The 15298-nt window shown below is 41.3% G+C and overlaps 1 protein-coding gene across 2 annotated transcripts in view; it reads left to right on the top strand.

Annotated features, from left to right (window-relative positions):
* armh3 (armadillo like helical domain containing 3) overlaps positions 1-15298 on the top strand; it is a 44952-nt gene that overhangs the window by 8406 nt on the left and 21248 nt on the right. For both annotated transcript variants that reach the window (XM_079499945.1, XM_079499944.1), the window contains exons 10-20: positions 75-131; positions 2132-2175; positions 3826-3886; positions 4399-4445; positions 5111-5186; positions 8353-8446; positions 11965-12066; positions 13428-13486; positions 13647-13712; positions 14397-14466; positions 14967-15027. In XM_079499945.1, coding sequence (XP_079356071.1) covers positions 75-131; positions 2132-2175; positions 3826-3886; positions 4399-4445; positions 5111-5186; positions 8353-8446; positions 11965-12066; positions 13428-13486; positions 13647-13712; positions 14397-14466; positions 14967-15027 — 737 coding nt within the window. The remainder of the gene's footprint in view (positions 1-74; positions 132-2131; positions 2176-3825; positions 3887-4398; positions 4446-5110; positions 5187-8352; positions 8447-11964; positions 12067-13427; positions 13487-13646; positions 13713-14396; positions 14467-14966; positions 15028-15298) is intronic.

The following is a 15298-nucleotide window of genomic DNA, read 5'->3' as shown; positions in this document are numbered from 1 at the left end:
GGGACTGGAGGGATATTTGATTCTAATACTTATTGATCGGATGAATCAAAATGTGACTTTGTGTCATTTGTCAGTCGGTGAATCCTTACATAGTGAAGCTCTCCATTGTGGACGATGAACCAACATTAGATGTAAGTTTTTAACCTTTTTATATATATATTTTTTAATGTTTGTCTGTCTTATTTCTTTATTCTGCTTGACCTTTATCTTATTGTTCATACAGTACATGATCATCCTAGGTTATCATATCATATGTGACAGGAGAGACCGTCCTCTTAACCAGTCGTGAATGTTCACTTTCTCATGAACTAGCTCGGTTTACAAATTTAAAAAGGAACTAGTTCAGTTCATAATTAAAATTTAAACTAAAGTTTATGGTTCCAAAATGAACTAGTTATTTATTTTTTCTCAATACATTTGCTGCGAGCTATTGTCAAAATTATTGCCACAGCCCATATAGAACCACAGATTTTAATCCGGTATCAACAATCTGGAACTTCCTTTCCCTCAAACCGGAAGAATAACAATAAGAGCGTGCCTCGTTCTCTCGTAGCCTGCAGCTTTTTTGGAGGAAAATTGGTTTGAGGGAAAGAAAGTTCCAGATTGATGGTTCCGGCCTGATGACTACAAAACAACAACTACAACATGTCGTAACAATATCATCTGCTCCCGACCAGATCATAAACCCGAAAAGGAATGCTGCCCAGGCTATTCTTGTGTTTATCCATAGCTTCTGTATTAGCGGTCTTTGCACACTCTTTTCTCGGAAACTACGGCACTGTCCATGGTTTTGAACAAATCGCGGATGTTCGGAGGTCATTTGTGATTATCCGGTTATCGCGATTGGAACATTGGCATTTTCTACAAGGATTGGCCTATTTTAGCTCGCTTAAAGTTTAGCATCCAAGATGGAAGCCTAAACCAGATGCGTGTCATACTACCCAAGCACCACCACATTCGTCCACCAGGTGGCACTCAATGTGTTAAAGGACCACTTCACCACTTTTCAACCTATCTTCATATAATAGGTCCTCACTAATAATCATGAAAAAATGGCACGATTCTTTTCTACTCAGTCTGTGTCTCATAGGAGGGTTGTGGGCAGTTTAGAAACCGTCTTCCAGTGACATCATCATTAGGCAGATTCTTTTTTAAACAATCGTGAGAACGATGGCTTCCATTTTCGCATTGCAACTTTTCAGGACTAGAAAGCCTGCCGTTTCTATTAGCTTGTATTCCCCATCGATGATGTCACTGGAAGACGGTTTCTGAACTGCCCACAGCCCTCCTATGAGACAGACCGAGTAGAACAAAATTGCACCATTTTTTCATGATTATTAGTGAGGACCTATTACAGGGGTCGGCAACAGGCGGCCCGCGGGCCAAAATTGGCCCCCCAGAAATAATATCTGGCCCGTGAGATAATTTTGAGATTTTTTTTTTTTTTTTTTTTTTTTTTTTAAAGTCCCACGTTAGCGACCATATTTACAATATGAAAACTGTCACTTAGACAATGTAGGTTACACACCGCTGGAATTAAACATGGAACCTGCAGGCAGCATTAGGTGAGTAATTCATTGTATATGTGTTGGACGTTCGTGGTTGTGCTAATGATAAACGGACAGGTGCTGCCAGTGGGATCCTCCTGCTGCTTAACGACGACACTGTTCTGTGACTAGGTGTACTAGTGTAGCTTTGCATCTGCCCGTGTGAAAGCAGCATAACGTCGTGTCAGCACCATATTTTTCCAGCAAAAAAAAAAGAAAAAAGTTGATTTATATTGGTCAAATAGACCCGAATTAGACCCGAATTAGACCCGAAATTTTTCGCGAGCGTGCGCGACTTCACGGGCGCACGCGTGCTGCGCGCGCGCACCAGACGGCCGGCCCGCGATGGAATGTCTGGGAATAATATTGGCCCGAGGACAATCTCAGTTGCCGACCCCTGACCTATTATATGAAGATAGGTTGAAAAGTGGTGAAGTGGTCCTTTAAGTGGTTTCAGGTTTCATTCCCTGCAACAAGGAGCAAGTAGATGCAGGGCTTCAGTGCTATGCCCTCTAGCAAGGCACTCAATCCTTGAATACTGACTCATTCTTTGTAATGTGTGACTGAAATATTTTGTTTCCCAGGGAATGGGAATGGTGGTCCACCAGGCTTTGACAGAATATAACAGGTGAGATCTGTTTTAAATTTGTTACCTGAGAGTCCCTTGAGATTCTTGCTTTGATTTTGTTCTCTACAAAATCCTATATCTATTTCTGTTCTTCAGAAGATGTGTTATTTATATCCAACATTACATAATGTCTCTGAGATGTTTGCCATTTCCTCCCATGTTGCTTACATTAGGAGAGGTACTGAATATTATGATCATTTTGAAATGGTGAAGAATCTGGAGTGAATATGTGCTCTAGGCTGAATTGACATCCAAGTTATATTAGTTCAGGTATAAATTAGATGTCAGTTGCATTAAGTTGCTGGTTTATTTATGAGCTTTGTCTGACTCATTTCTGTATTTATTGTTACATTTAATTTTGGGAAACTGTCTATCCGTGTCACTCAGCCTTTTTAGGCAGCCTTATTCAAGTGATGGATGAGAGCTGGAATCAGTTACTTGTTCCCATTTGTAATCTAATGTCCCCAGTCACCCCAGGAGAAACTTGGACATGGGAGAGGCGAAAACCATGACCGCGTACAAATAGCTACATTTGGTTTTCAGTGGTTTTCAAAGTTGGGTCTGGCGTCCTCAAGGGTGTTCCAGGTTGTCCCCAGCCAAATGAGGAGTAGTTTTGAATATTATTACAATGACTACTCTGCTGATATATTTCAACATCATCACCACTATGAATCTATTCTTGCGATACCGGGCAATCAGACATTTAAATTCCAATTAGTTGTTAACCCATTAAAACCGTGATTTTAAGTTTGATCGTTGGCTATTAAAAAATAACACGTATCATGTCACCACCCCAATACGATTGTTTTATTTAATAACAAAACCTAGGAGATCGTGATTGGGAGTTGGAAGCAGCTTTTCAAATGAGACTTTCTACGATGGAATCAATTCCCATGGCCTAATGAAAGTACATTGGTGAACATGTCTCTGACATGAAAAAGTTTGATAGTCTCTTCTGTTGAATGATGTTTTGATATCTAGCTGTGCTGCCTTCTGCCCTGCTCTTCTTTTCTCACTAGTCTCTCCCCCTGTTTATTAGAGAATCCCTGTCTGTCTTTGTCTCAACCTCAAGAGTACAGTTGGGTGCCACCGATATTGTCCCTTATCATTTGACCCATTTAGGCCTGACCTCAACATTTAAAAAAATCCTTCTAAATCCTCCAGTTTTCTGAAATAAATATTTTCACGATTTTTCAAAAATAGCAGACCTACGCGCTATGAGCTTGTAGATCTGCTATTTTTCAATAGCTAAATTATAACATAATGTTTAAAACACCAAAAGGGGTTCCCGCCCAAAATGGGTTAACTGTCCTTTTGCGCAGATCACGCAAACCTCAGCAAAAAGAAAAGGACAATATCGATGGCCTCCAACTGTATGTGTGGGTGAAGAGACGGTCTACAGTGTTCCAAATCACTACACAAAATCACTATGATTCAATCATTGACTGTCTTTCTATCTGTCAGTCTATTGACCTACAGTATGAAAATGAGAGGGGACACTATACTGCCTGCAAGGTGACAGGCTAGCAGGATTCAGTGAGCATAACTATAATCAATCTATGGAGCAGGTGTATTATCCCTTACCCTGTCACCCGGTGCTAATCCTGGACTTCCGTCCATCCTTTCTCCTCCCCTCTGCCTCCCCTCTAGGCAGTACAAAGACAAAGAGGAGGAGAACCAAGGTGGCTTCTTTTCCACCCTCACCAGCATGGTAAGACCATCACTCTTCAATCTGTCAGTGCTCTGTGAGTCAGAGTTCTGTGGTTACTGGGCCATGCAATCCCCCCCCCTGTGTTTTCTTTAATGGGACAGCATAGGATAGATGGGAGGGAGACAGCATAGAGGAGTTTGCGGTGCTGTTGGAGCGTATCTAAATCACAATTCAGATTGTTTTGATAGATTTATGTTAATGCTTATTGGTCTCGCATGTATTAGTGCCTGCCATTGATCCGAGTGAATCAATATTTCCAGCATGCCAACACTCTACAATTATGAAGTGTCTTTGATTGTGCAGCCCTGATGTGTATTATTGTATGTTTTGTTGAAATGCTATCTGATGCTAAGCTTCATATACATATAGTGGGTCATTGTGTTGGCTGATATGAGTGGTACCTCTCCTGTCCACAGGTGGGCAGTATGTTTATAGCAGATGATGCTAAGCTTCATATACATATAGTGGGTAATGTTGTTGGCTGATATGAGTGATACCTCTCCTGTCCACAGGTGGGCAGTATGTTTATAGCAGATGCAGATGAGAAGCTCTCCGTACAGTAAGTACACGGCTAATACAAACATTCTTCAAAACTATTGATGTTATGTTTTTGGTGTGTTATTTTTGAGTGTACAGGGCATATGTATATACATTTAACTGAGTGTACAGGGCATATGTGTATGTATACATTTAACTCAGTACAGGGCATATGTGTATACATTTAACTGAGTACAGGGCATATGTGTATACATTTAACTGAGTACAGGGCATGTGTGTATACATTTAACTGAGTACAGGGCATAGGTGTATATGTATACATTTAACTCAGTGTTCGGCATTGAAACTGTTAATAAATCAATCAATCAATCAATACTGAAATCTTTAAGGAAAAATGTTGGTCACATTGTGCCGATAGCCCTGTTGGGCTTGAATTAAACCTGTTACGAACCCACGTTTACGAAGAAAATGTCCCAATAATCCTTTGTCAAGTAATATGAACATTTATTAATTTAGCTAACCATTATGTGAATAATATAAATATATTATGATGGTTTATACCAATAGTATAGCAGCTGATCATACACTAATATTGAACTGTTGCATTATTAGTTGCAGTAGCTAGAATCACAACACACTATTACCATCGTAATCGTAAACGTTCCTTGCACGTACATAATGTCATAGATCCTATCACTGACCTTTGACCTCTGTCTGACCCTGCAGGACCAATGAGGCGATTCTCTTGGCGCTGTATGAGGCGGTGCACCTTAACCGTAACTTCATCACTGTTTTAGCACAGGTAAGAGTCTTCATTCACCCCACCTTTTCATGCCAACTGTACACTGGTTTGTTTCCGATTAATACAAGAAGGCATGGGGGTCCAGTTGGAACCATGATTAATACAAGAAGGCATGGGGGTCCAGTTGGAACCATGATTAATACAAGAAGGCATGGGGGTCCAGTTGGAACCATGATTAATACAAGAAGGCATGAGGGTCCAGTTGGAACCATGATTAATACAAGAAGGCATGGGGGTCCAGTTGGAACCATGATTAATACAAGAAGGCATGGGGGTCCAGTTGGAACCATGATTAATACAAGAAGGCATGGGGGTCCAGTTGGAATCATGATTAATACAAGAAGGCATGGGGGTCCAGTTGGAACCATGATTAATACAAGAAGGCATGGGGGTCCAGTTGGAACCATGATTAATACAAGAAGGCACTGGGGTCCAGTTGGAACCATGATTAATACAAGAAGGCATGGGGGTCCAGTTGGAACCATGATTAATACAAGAAGGCATGGGGGTCCAGTTGGAACCATGATTAATACAAGAAGGCATGAGGGTCCAGTTGGAACCATGATTAATACAAGAAGGCATGAGGGTCCAGTTGGAACCATGATTAATACAAGAAGGCATGAGGGTCCAGTTGGAATCATGATTAATACAAGAAGGCATGAGGGTCCAGTTGGAACCATGATTAATACAAGAAGGCACTGGGGTCCAGTTGGAACCATGATTAATACAAGAAGGCATGGGGGTCCAGTTGGAACCATGATTAATACAAGAAGGCATGGGGGTCCAGTTGGAACCATGATTAATACAAGAAGGCATGGGGGTCCAGTTGGAACCATGATTAATACAAGAAGGCATGAGGGTCCAGTTGGAATCATGATTAATACAAGAAGGCATGAGGGTCCAGTTGGAACCATGATTAATACAAGAAGGCATGGGGGTCCAGTTGGAACCATGATTAATACAAGAAGGCATGGGGGTCCAGTTGGAACCATGATTAATACAAGAAGGCATGGGGGTCCAGTTGGAATCATGATTAATACAAGAAGGCATGGGGGTCCAGTTGGAACCATGATTAATACAAGAAGGCATGGGGGTCCAGTTGAAAGTCATTTATACCAACCAGCTTCTAAAGCCAGCCTAATTAATTGTCCATAGTATGATGCCGTCCCTTGCCGACAATAACACATTTTCAAGCTAACAATGTGTTGTCTGTGAGGCAGTATAAATTAAGCTTAAAGTCTTTTATGACGTTTTGTTTGGTTCCGTCTGGTTTGAGGTGAGACATTTGTTATTTTTGTAAATCTCATCTCACTTTTCTTACCTCTATCCTATTTATATTTGCATTTAATCAGTTATTTTCTCAGCCGGCCATCTTACTGCTGTGCAAATTAACATCGTGTCCTCTCAAGTGTACATCTGTAGCTCCGTTTTCCTAGTGGATTTCTGATGAATATGAGCAGACATTGCTCAGTTAGAGGTCATTTCTAGCATCCTGTTTCCTCATCTCCTCTAAATTGCCATGGTGATTTGGCTGTCACTTGCTAAAGTTAAAACTCCAGATGGGAACAAGGATCATTTGTATCTCTTCAGGCTGCAGCCTGGGCCTAGAGATTATGTTTTCATGTCTGTCTGTCTGTCTTTGTCTTGTGTGTGTATATTTGTAGATAGTAAAGTACTGAAGCGGAGAAACAATTATGGGACAGACAACAGATCCCCCAAAGGGAAGGGGTCCCTTTGCACAAAGAAGTGACCGTTTCATTTCTCCTCAAAAGCCCTTGAACATACAGTAGGATGGAAGACAGTCAGTGTTGGTGATAACTAAACAATGACAGGAGAAACATGGAGAGGGAGTAGGGTGACATGCAGCAAATGGTCTGGCCAGCCGGGAATCAAACTTGGGACTCACTGTTAGGCATTAGAGCCCATGTATGATATAATGTGGTACGTGCCCTAGCCTCGGAGACCTCAGGCGTTTTGTTTCAAAGGAGAAAGAAATGGCTGGGCGAGTGATGCATGAGAACTGGCATACGAGCGGAGTGAACCTAAGAGTGCAGAGGGGCGTCACTCCAAATCTGGTGACATCAGTGATCTCCGCTGTGTGGAGTCGGGAGACGAGCACATATGTTGGTAAACCAATAGGAAGTCCCCAGCTGTCTCAGCCGGGAGATGGTCCGCCCATCTATGCCCAGAAATCCATAGGTCTCTTTCAGGCTTTACGCGCCATAACCAATCGCCTATCAGGTCGCCCCGAATGTTTCCCTTTCTCATAGAAAGGAGAGGGGCCAGTCAGAAAAGCTTAGACTAAACCAGCAGTATAGGGCCGATTGATCAAATGACAGGCAGTGAAATTGTTGCAGTATTGGAATATCTCCATACTTGTCAATTTATTTTTCAGAGGGCTCATTTCAGTAAATAAAACATACTGTACTGTATAACATAATATAATAATAACAATAGTACTTGCTGAATTGAGGTTAGAATTTAAGTTTCTCTTTGTCACTTCAAGTTGTTAGGCAAAAGCATGTTCCGTTACTTGGACCAGACAAGATACAGACAAAGAAGATTTAAATTGAGAATCTGAGTGATCTAGAGGTGGAGGAGAGGCCAACCAGGTAGGGATTGTAAGAAAGCAAAAGCAGAAAGCCTGCAACACTCCAAATAGGGATCGCCCATATGGTGATAAATATCGTATCGTGATAAAATGTATCCACGATATATCTTTTCAGAGAAGACACAACGTTTCGACCCTTGACGGGTCTGCGTCAGGTATGAGATACAAAACAAGTAGTAGGCGTGTTATAAAAACAACAGCATACGGGCTACTAGGCTAGTTGACAACACAAGCTGTTTTGCAATGAAGTTAACCAAGCTGACACACCCACCACATCTAAGGGATAAGGCTGCATAAAACATGTAAAGCCGAGGACCCATAGAATAAATAGTGGCACTAAGGCCAACTCTTAAATAAACCTAAATAGGGAAGTCGAGGGTAAGGTGGTACAGAGGTCTTTGTGTGTTCTTGAGTACATTAAATGTACAGTAAATGCGTACAACAATTGTCTTGCCGATGGACACATTCGAAATTCCAAATGAATTTGTAAATTTCAAATTAATTTGTAGGGATAAGTGGGATCTTCTTGTTTTGTTCATTCTTTTAACTCTACAGAGTCACCCAGAGATCGATATGTCCACTACGCCCCCCACCCCGACTCCAACCACACCCACCACACCACTGGGAACCACGCCACCCTCCTTGGACAGTAAGTCATACCCTTGGTTAATGTGACTAGCCGTCTATCTTATCTTCTGTTTATCTATCTATCTGCCGGTTGGTCTGCCAGAGAGTACGACCTGCCTTTGAGCGTACTCGATATCTGCTCACATCACAAGCTACTGGCTGACCTACTGTAGCATGTAGTTGTCATCCTCAAGCCATTTACAAAATGGAGCCTAGTCACTGTCTGCTGTTTTTTGGATTTTGTTTCATGGTTTTGTGTTATTGTTATGTGACATTTTGTGTGCTGCTGTTTTGACATCACTGCAAAAGAGTTTTAATCACAATGGGACTAATCCTGGTAAAATTAAGGTAAAATTAAAATAATTATGATATACATTATTCATTACATTGTTAAATTACATTGTGGCCTTTGTTGATTAATTACAAATGTATTTATTCAAATTCCTCTTAAAGTACCATTATTACAAACCATGAAACACAAGAGGCTAACAAAAATGGGTACATAAGAGCATGATATGCAACATTTTGTCTTTTGTTGCCTACTAGTTTGAAATAACCCTGGAAGAAATGTTTTTCCTAAATGCAAATGTACCATATGCCTCAGATTGCCTTTTTCTTTGGGGACACACCCAAACTATCTGGTGGTGCTGGGCAGAAGGAGCTTTTGATGGGCTTAACTCCACTCACATGTTCTAATCTACATAGACAGTAGAAAGTTTGAGTGGAAGACATAAATGTGTTTATTAATTTGACTTAAAGGTATATTCAGTGATTTGACTTAATCTAAATATCACTTATTTTTTCTTTTTTTCTGGATAATCCTCCCTTCTATAGAGTGTGCTGACCATATAAGGAGTTCCTCCCTGTCCACAGTGAGCCCCTGGGGTCAAAAAACCCTAGTTTCAGTTTTGGTGGCGGGTGGCAAAGCCTTCATCCAATCAGGATGAGAGGGGCCTTCCTCCAATCATGATCGAGTGGGGGCGGGTGGGTGCACATGCTGTTGGCCTGTTGCACTTCCCCCCACTGTAGAGCATGCATGTGCACATTTTGTTACCGGGGCGGACTGGGTGGTTTTCCAAATCACTCAAATCACTGAATGCTCCTTTAAAGGGATGGTTCAGAATGTTTTCTTAAGTTAAAAAATGTCATTAATATAGTGGTTGCAACTGTATTAATTGATTGCCTGAGTCCTGTGGTGGGAGTACTGCTATGGTTTTGGTGAATATTAAGTAGTTCCGGTCATTTTGTGGGGGGCACTGGGGCCATGCAATAAAAGTAAATTAATCCACAAAACTAGCGTCATTTGTATTGTTGACCTATTTCTAAAATATTAGCGCAACTTTCGTTCAACTTTGACCTCTCTATCACATGGAACTACTTTGGGCGTAGTGATATAGACACAAAAAACAGTTCCGTGTGATAGCGGGGTAAAAAATTAACGGAAGTTGCACTATATGGTAGAAATAGGTCAACAATACAAATGCCGCTAGTTTTGTGAATTCATTTACTTTTAATGCATGGCCCCCTGTGCCCCCCACAAAATGACCGGAACTACTTAATATTTCACCAAAACCAGAGCAGAACTCCTACCACGGGACTCGGGCAATCAATTAATACAGTTGCAACCACTACATTATTATTAAGTATTTCATACAACTTAAGAAAAATTCTGAACTATCCCTTTGAGTCTGCTGACCCTGAAGTTTCTGCTGACCCTGAAGAATTACAAGAGTATACAAATGCTCACACACACACACACACACACACACACACACACACACACACACACACACACACACACACACACACGCACGCATGAACGCATGCCCAGCCTTAAAGAGCATAGAAAATTCAGTGCCTGTTTATTTAAAAGCTTTTTTGACATTGTGTGTCTCTGCTTCCTTTCTTCAAGCAGACGCACTGTGTATTCACATGTATTTTTGATAGCGCTCCACCTCTGGAAAAACTTGGGGACTTGTGCTTACATTTTCCTCATAGGCTCACACACATAACAGATTTATACATGTCCACACACACACACACACACACACACACACACACACACACACAGACACACACACACACACACACACACACACACACACACACACACACTGAAAAGAGAGAGGGAAATAGAAGGAGAGAGGCCATAAGAGAGAGTTAGAGAAGGGACGTTGTGAGTTAAATGGAGAGTGTGAGTACATTTGTACATTTGGTAGAGACTAGACTTCAAAACACAGTGTTCCACTTTAACCTTGTAGTACTAGTCACATCAACTCTCGCAGACACCACCGTTATCAACCACCATGTTCTTGAATCCAGAACACATCATTTTGTTTCTAAATTTGGACTGACTCTCACTTCGCTTCTTCAGTATGGTTTACTGGCATGGTGGTTTACATCAGTAGTATTTCCAAATCCGTATACATAACAAGTGGAGATGGAAGGAATCGCTGGGGAGAGCGAATGCAAGAGGGGAGCGTCAGGAGGATGGTTCCATATGCGTTGAATTTAAAACAACTCATGTCCTCGATAGCAACACCAAGCCTACAGTGCTCGATAAGTCCCCTGTGCAAGTTTACTAACAGATACTGGAGCAGGTCTTTTCATATGCGTGCTTGCTGAAACCATTAAAAGGTGCATGTTTTCGGCTTCTATTGCCTTCCCAAATGGGTAAAAACCTGAGAGCCATTTGCTGTATGAAATATTAATCTCCACCAGCATAGAATACAGATGGAGCTTTCACTGAGAGAGATCTCAGCAGGCTGTGACACTTTGGCTGCGGAGTCAAAGTGCCACACTTGGCACATAATCTAACATACACACTTACAGGTACTACTGTCCAGTACATGTATTTTAAATTCACACAACTATAGATACATGTGACTTGCCTATTATAAATATATTAAAATGTATTTGCACCTGTCTCACACATGCGTGTGACGCTTGTGTGTATACTATGCACAGAGTAGGCTGCCTGTCACTTAACCTATATTATGTGATGTGATTTATTCACGTTATGATTGTGTATATCCTGTTAGCTTTCTACTGAGCTAGCGAGGAGGACGGAGCAGTTTGACAGAGGGTGGAGGGATATACACACAGATGTGCATGTACATTATGTAGTCGAAATGTACATTATTTAGACTATGAAACTGCAGTAGCAAGCTACAGCACACTCAATGTACATTTAGCAATGTAGTATTCACTAATAATCTTCTGGCCAAAACGAGGATGATTCTAATTGTTTCTTGTACAACACTGGAATTAGGCAACGTATATGGGGAAGAAAATATTGGGTTGGTGTGTTAATTCTGTTGTCAATGAGTTGGACATGGAACATATAGAACAACTTTTAATGAGGATGGCTTCCCAGTGTCTTGAATGTGGTGGACTGTGATTTTATTTGGGAAGTTTCAGGGTTTGAGCCTGTTGAGGTTGGGTGTCCTAACCACTATGCCGTTGTTGCTTTTTACTGATGATTGTTGGGATGGTCTCTGACCCTCAGCTGGTCTCTGCATGTGTTGTGTTTTGCTACAGTGATGAACAACCCTGAGTTACCTCTGGACCCAAACCTACAGACCAGCAACCTGCTCATCACCTTCCTCAAATATTCCTCCATCGTCATGCAGGACACCAAAGGTATGAACAATAGCAACAATGATGTCTCCAAATTATAATGCATGTTTAAAGGTTTACCAGAATATTTAAAGTTGCAATCTGCAATTGTTTCGTCCTCTCTGAATGGAGAGAGTTAATTGTCTCCACCAGGCCAAAGGCGTGTGGTGGCAAAGACTGTTTTACACCCTATTAGCCCGTCCGTGTGTGTCGGCTAATCTTGGCACCGTTGGTCCCATCAACTGTGCACACATTCTCCTTGGATGCCAGAGGACCTCTCGAAAACGAGATGATGCAAAGAAATTTCAAATAAAATAAAGTGATACAAGAAAGTTGAATCATTTGTATGCAGCAGATCATACACACATTTTCAAGCACTGCACTCCACTCTTTATTAATCCTACTAGAGAGAGAGAGAGAGAGAGAGAGAGAGAGAGAGAGAGAGAGAGAGAGAGAGAGAGAGAGAGAGAGAGAGAGAGAGAGAGAGAGAGAGAGAGAGAGAGAGAGAGAGGAGAGAGAGAGAGAGAGAGAGAGAGAGAGAGAGAGAGAGAGAGAGAGAGAGAGAGAGAGAGAGAGAGAGAGAGAGAGAGAGAGAGAGAGAGAGAGAGAGAGAGAGAGAGAGAGAGAGAGAAACATTTTTTCCCATATTTGTGTGCCTATTCTTTTGTTGATCTAAGATGTGTTCACATACCTCTAATATGATTGACAAGATCTAAATGGGGCTTCCAGCCTGCAGTGCATGTTACCGCTGCGTCTCATCATGCTTTTATAAATATAACTAATGAGCATGTGAATATTAAGTCAATATGTCAGGAATAAGATATCTCAGACAGATGTCTGAGATATCTTAGATGTATTGGACACAAGGACCTATTAAGCTACACATGGAAGATGTGACCAAGATATGACCAAGCACCATGGCATCTGGTTAATTTGTTTAGCTGCCTAAATAGGATAATTCTTTCAGCGAGACTGCAATTTGAAATGCAATCAATCTATTACTACTGTATAATTCTTGAGTTTGTCTCATCTGTCCTGCTGTGAAGGATATGGCTACATTTGTTTCATTAGTTTAATTGAACTTTAACTTCTGTATTGTGTTCTGTTTAGCTTGTTTGCATTATAAGAACACTTCAAAACAAAGAATGCAAGTGGAAAAAATAACAGAATGACTTAATCCTATCAATACGCCTCCATTACTGACTACGGTATAACGCGATGTCCTACCTACTGCCTCCCATCATTATCACTGTCTGTAGCATCCATTAGTTCCAGCCATCTGCACTCTTACAAGTATCCTATTGCCTCAGTCTGTCTGTCTTTACAGTAGTGTGTTATTATTGTCAATCTATTCACCATAACTCATGTTTATTTTTGTTTTCCAGATGAACACAGATTAAACAGTGCCAGACTTTGTCTCATCATCCTCACATGCATAGCAGAGGTACAGTAACAGTCCCCTGCAGTAGTTCATTTACTATATTTATGAACCTATTGACCGTTCCCTAATCCACAGAGACCTCCCCATTACTTGCCAGCTGCTATATTGTTCACTATCTCTGTATCCATTATGCTGGTTTGACGCGTGTCTGTCCGTTTCATAGGATCAGTACGCTGACGCCTTTCTACATGACGACAATATGAACTTCAGAGTCGATCTACACAGAATGGTGATGATTCAAGCTTCTTTATTAGGAAAAAATCCTTGATGTACCATCTTGTTTTCGAGGGGGTCCCAACATAGATACATCTCACAATCATTACATGTATACAGTAGTAGACAAAATAAATTACATACTGTACCTCCATACATGGACAAAACAAAACACGTACACTTTAAAATTGCGAACCTTGAAAAACATCACATGCCTCATTATAGCATAAAATCCAATAATAGAACACATTTTGAAAATACTATGTTCCATACAGTACAGTGCAAAAAGTAAGAATACAAATAATGAAATAATATAGTATGAGGTCATGATGGTATGATGTCAGATTTACCGATAACAAGAACATACAACTTCAAAAGTAAGAAGACACGTTTAAAAACTGGGAATGTTGAAATGGGTCTAATGTTAACTGGTAAATTATTCCAGTCTGAAGGGGCTTTGAAAGAAAAGGCATGTTTACGAAATTCATTACTAACCAAAGGAACAGTAATGTAAACCTGAGTAGAGTGTCTGGTATGTTGAAGGAATGAGGGCTAAATAGCATTTAAGGTAAGTAGGATAAGTGAGATAGTGAGAAAATGATTAGGTGGAGGAACGAGTTGTTGTTTAAGTGAGGGAGACAACAACCCATGTATGTCTGTCTTTATGCTCAAGCTTCTATTCACTGTCTGTGTTTTCTAGCCAATGAGACACAGAAAGAAAGGAGTGGACAAGAACAACCCCTCACGGCCTCTGGTGTGTGCTGTTCTAGGTACGAGGACGCCCTAGCTAAATGTGTCTTCTTAACTGTTTAAATGCCAGGGACGTTAAGACGAGCTGAATCTAATTATGCACTGATTGCCAGGGACGTTAAGACGAATATAAAAGAATATAGCCTATGCTGCATATATTATATCATATTGGTTCATATATTATGTGCATATATGTGGATACAAAGGAAATATATGTCTCTATATAGCTTATGCAATTTACATTTCCATGTGGGGGGGGGGGGGGGGGGGGGGGGGGGGGGGGGGGGGGGGGGGGGGGGGGGGGGGGGGGGGGGGGGGTGCGTCAGCTAGGCCGGGAGGTATCAGGTATCTATGGTAAAGCAGCTCACCTAGAGGTAGTTATAGTTATAGTCTCTCTGAATATTGATGTTCCATGTTACAGAGGTTGTAGCACATTATAAGACAAGGTCCCGTCTGTGTGATTTGTGTGTTGGTGACTCTTAATATAATCTGCTTCTCTGCTGTTGTCACATCTGTCCAGACCTGATGGTGGAATTCATAGTCACTCATATGATGAAAGACTTCCCCATGGACTTATACATGTAAGTCTCACACTGCACAATTAGTTGAGTATACATTACCTACATTAGTTTCCACATTTCCACACACACGGAAAGCCAACACCTACACCGCTAGCCTAAAGTGGAATTCCCCTTTAGGCTAGACTAGAGGATAAGATGTTGACATTCCATGCGGGAGGCCCGGGTTTGATTCCAGGTCGTTGCAATGGTGCCGTGATCCAGATCGAGTTTCGCGGTGAGCTGAGGTCAAAGGGGGTGTAGCAGTAGTGGCTCAGAGCCTCTGCCAGATGAA

This window comes from Electrona antarctica (genome assembly GCF_951216825.1).
Source record: "Electrona antarctica genome assembly, chromosome: 4".
NCBI lineage: Eukaryota > Metazoa > Chordata > Actinopteri > Myctophiformes > Myctophidae > Electrona > Electrona antarctica.
This window is presented reverse-complemented; position numbering and strand designations above follow the sequence as displayed.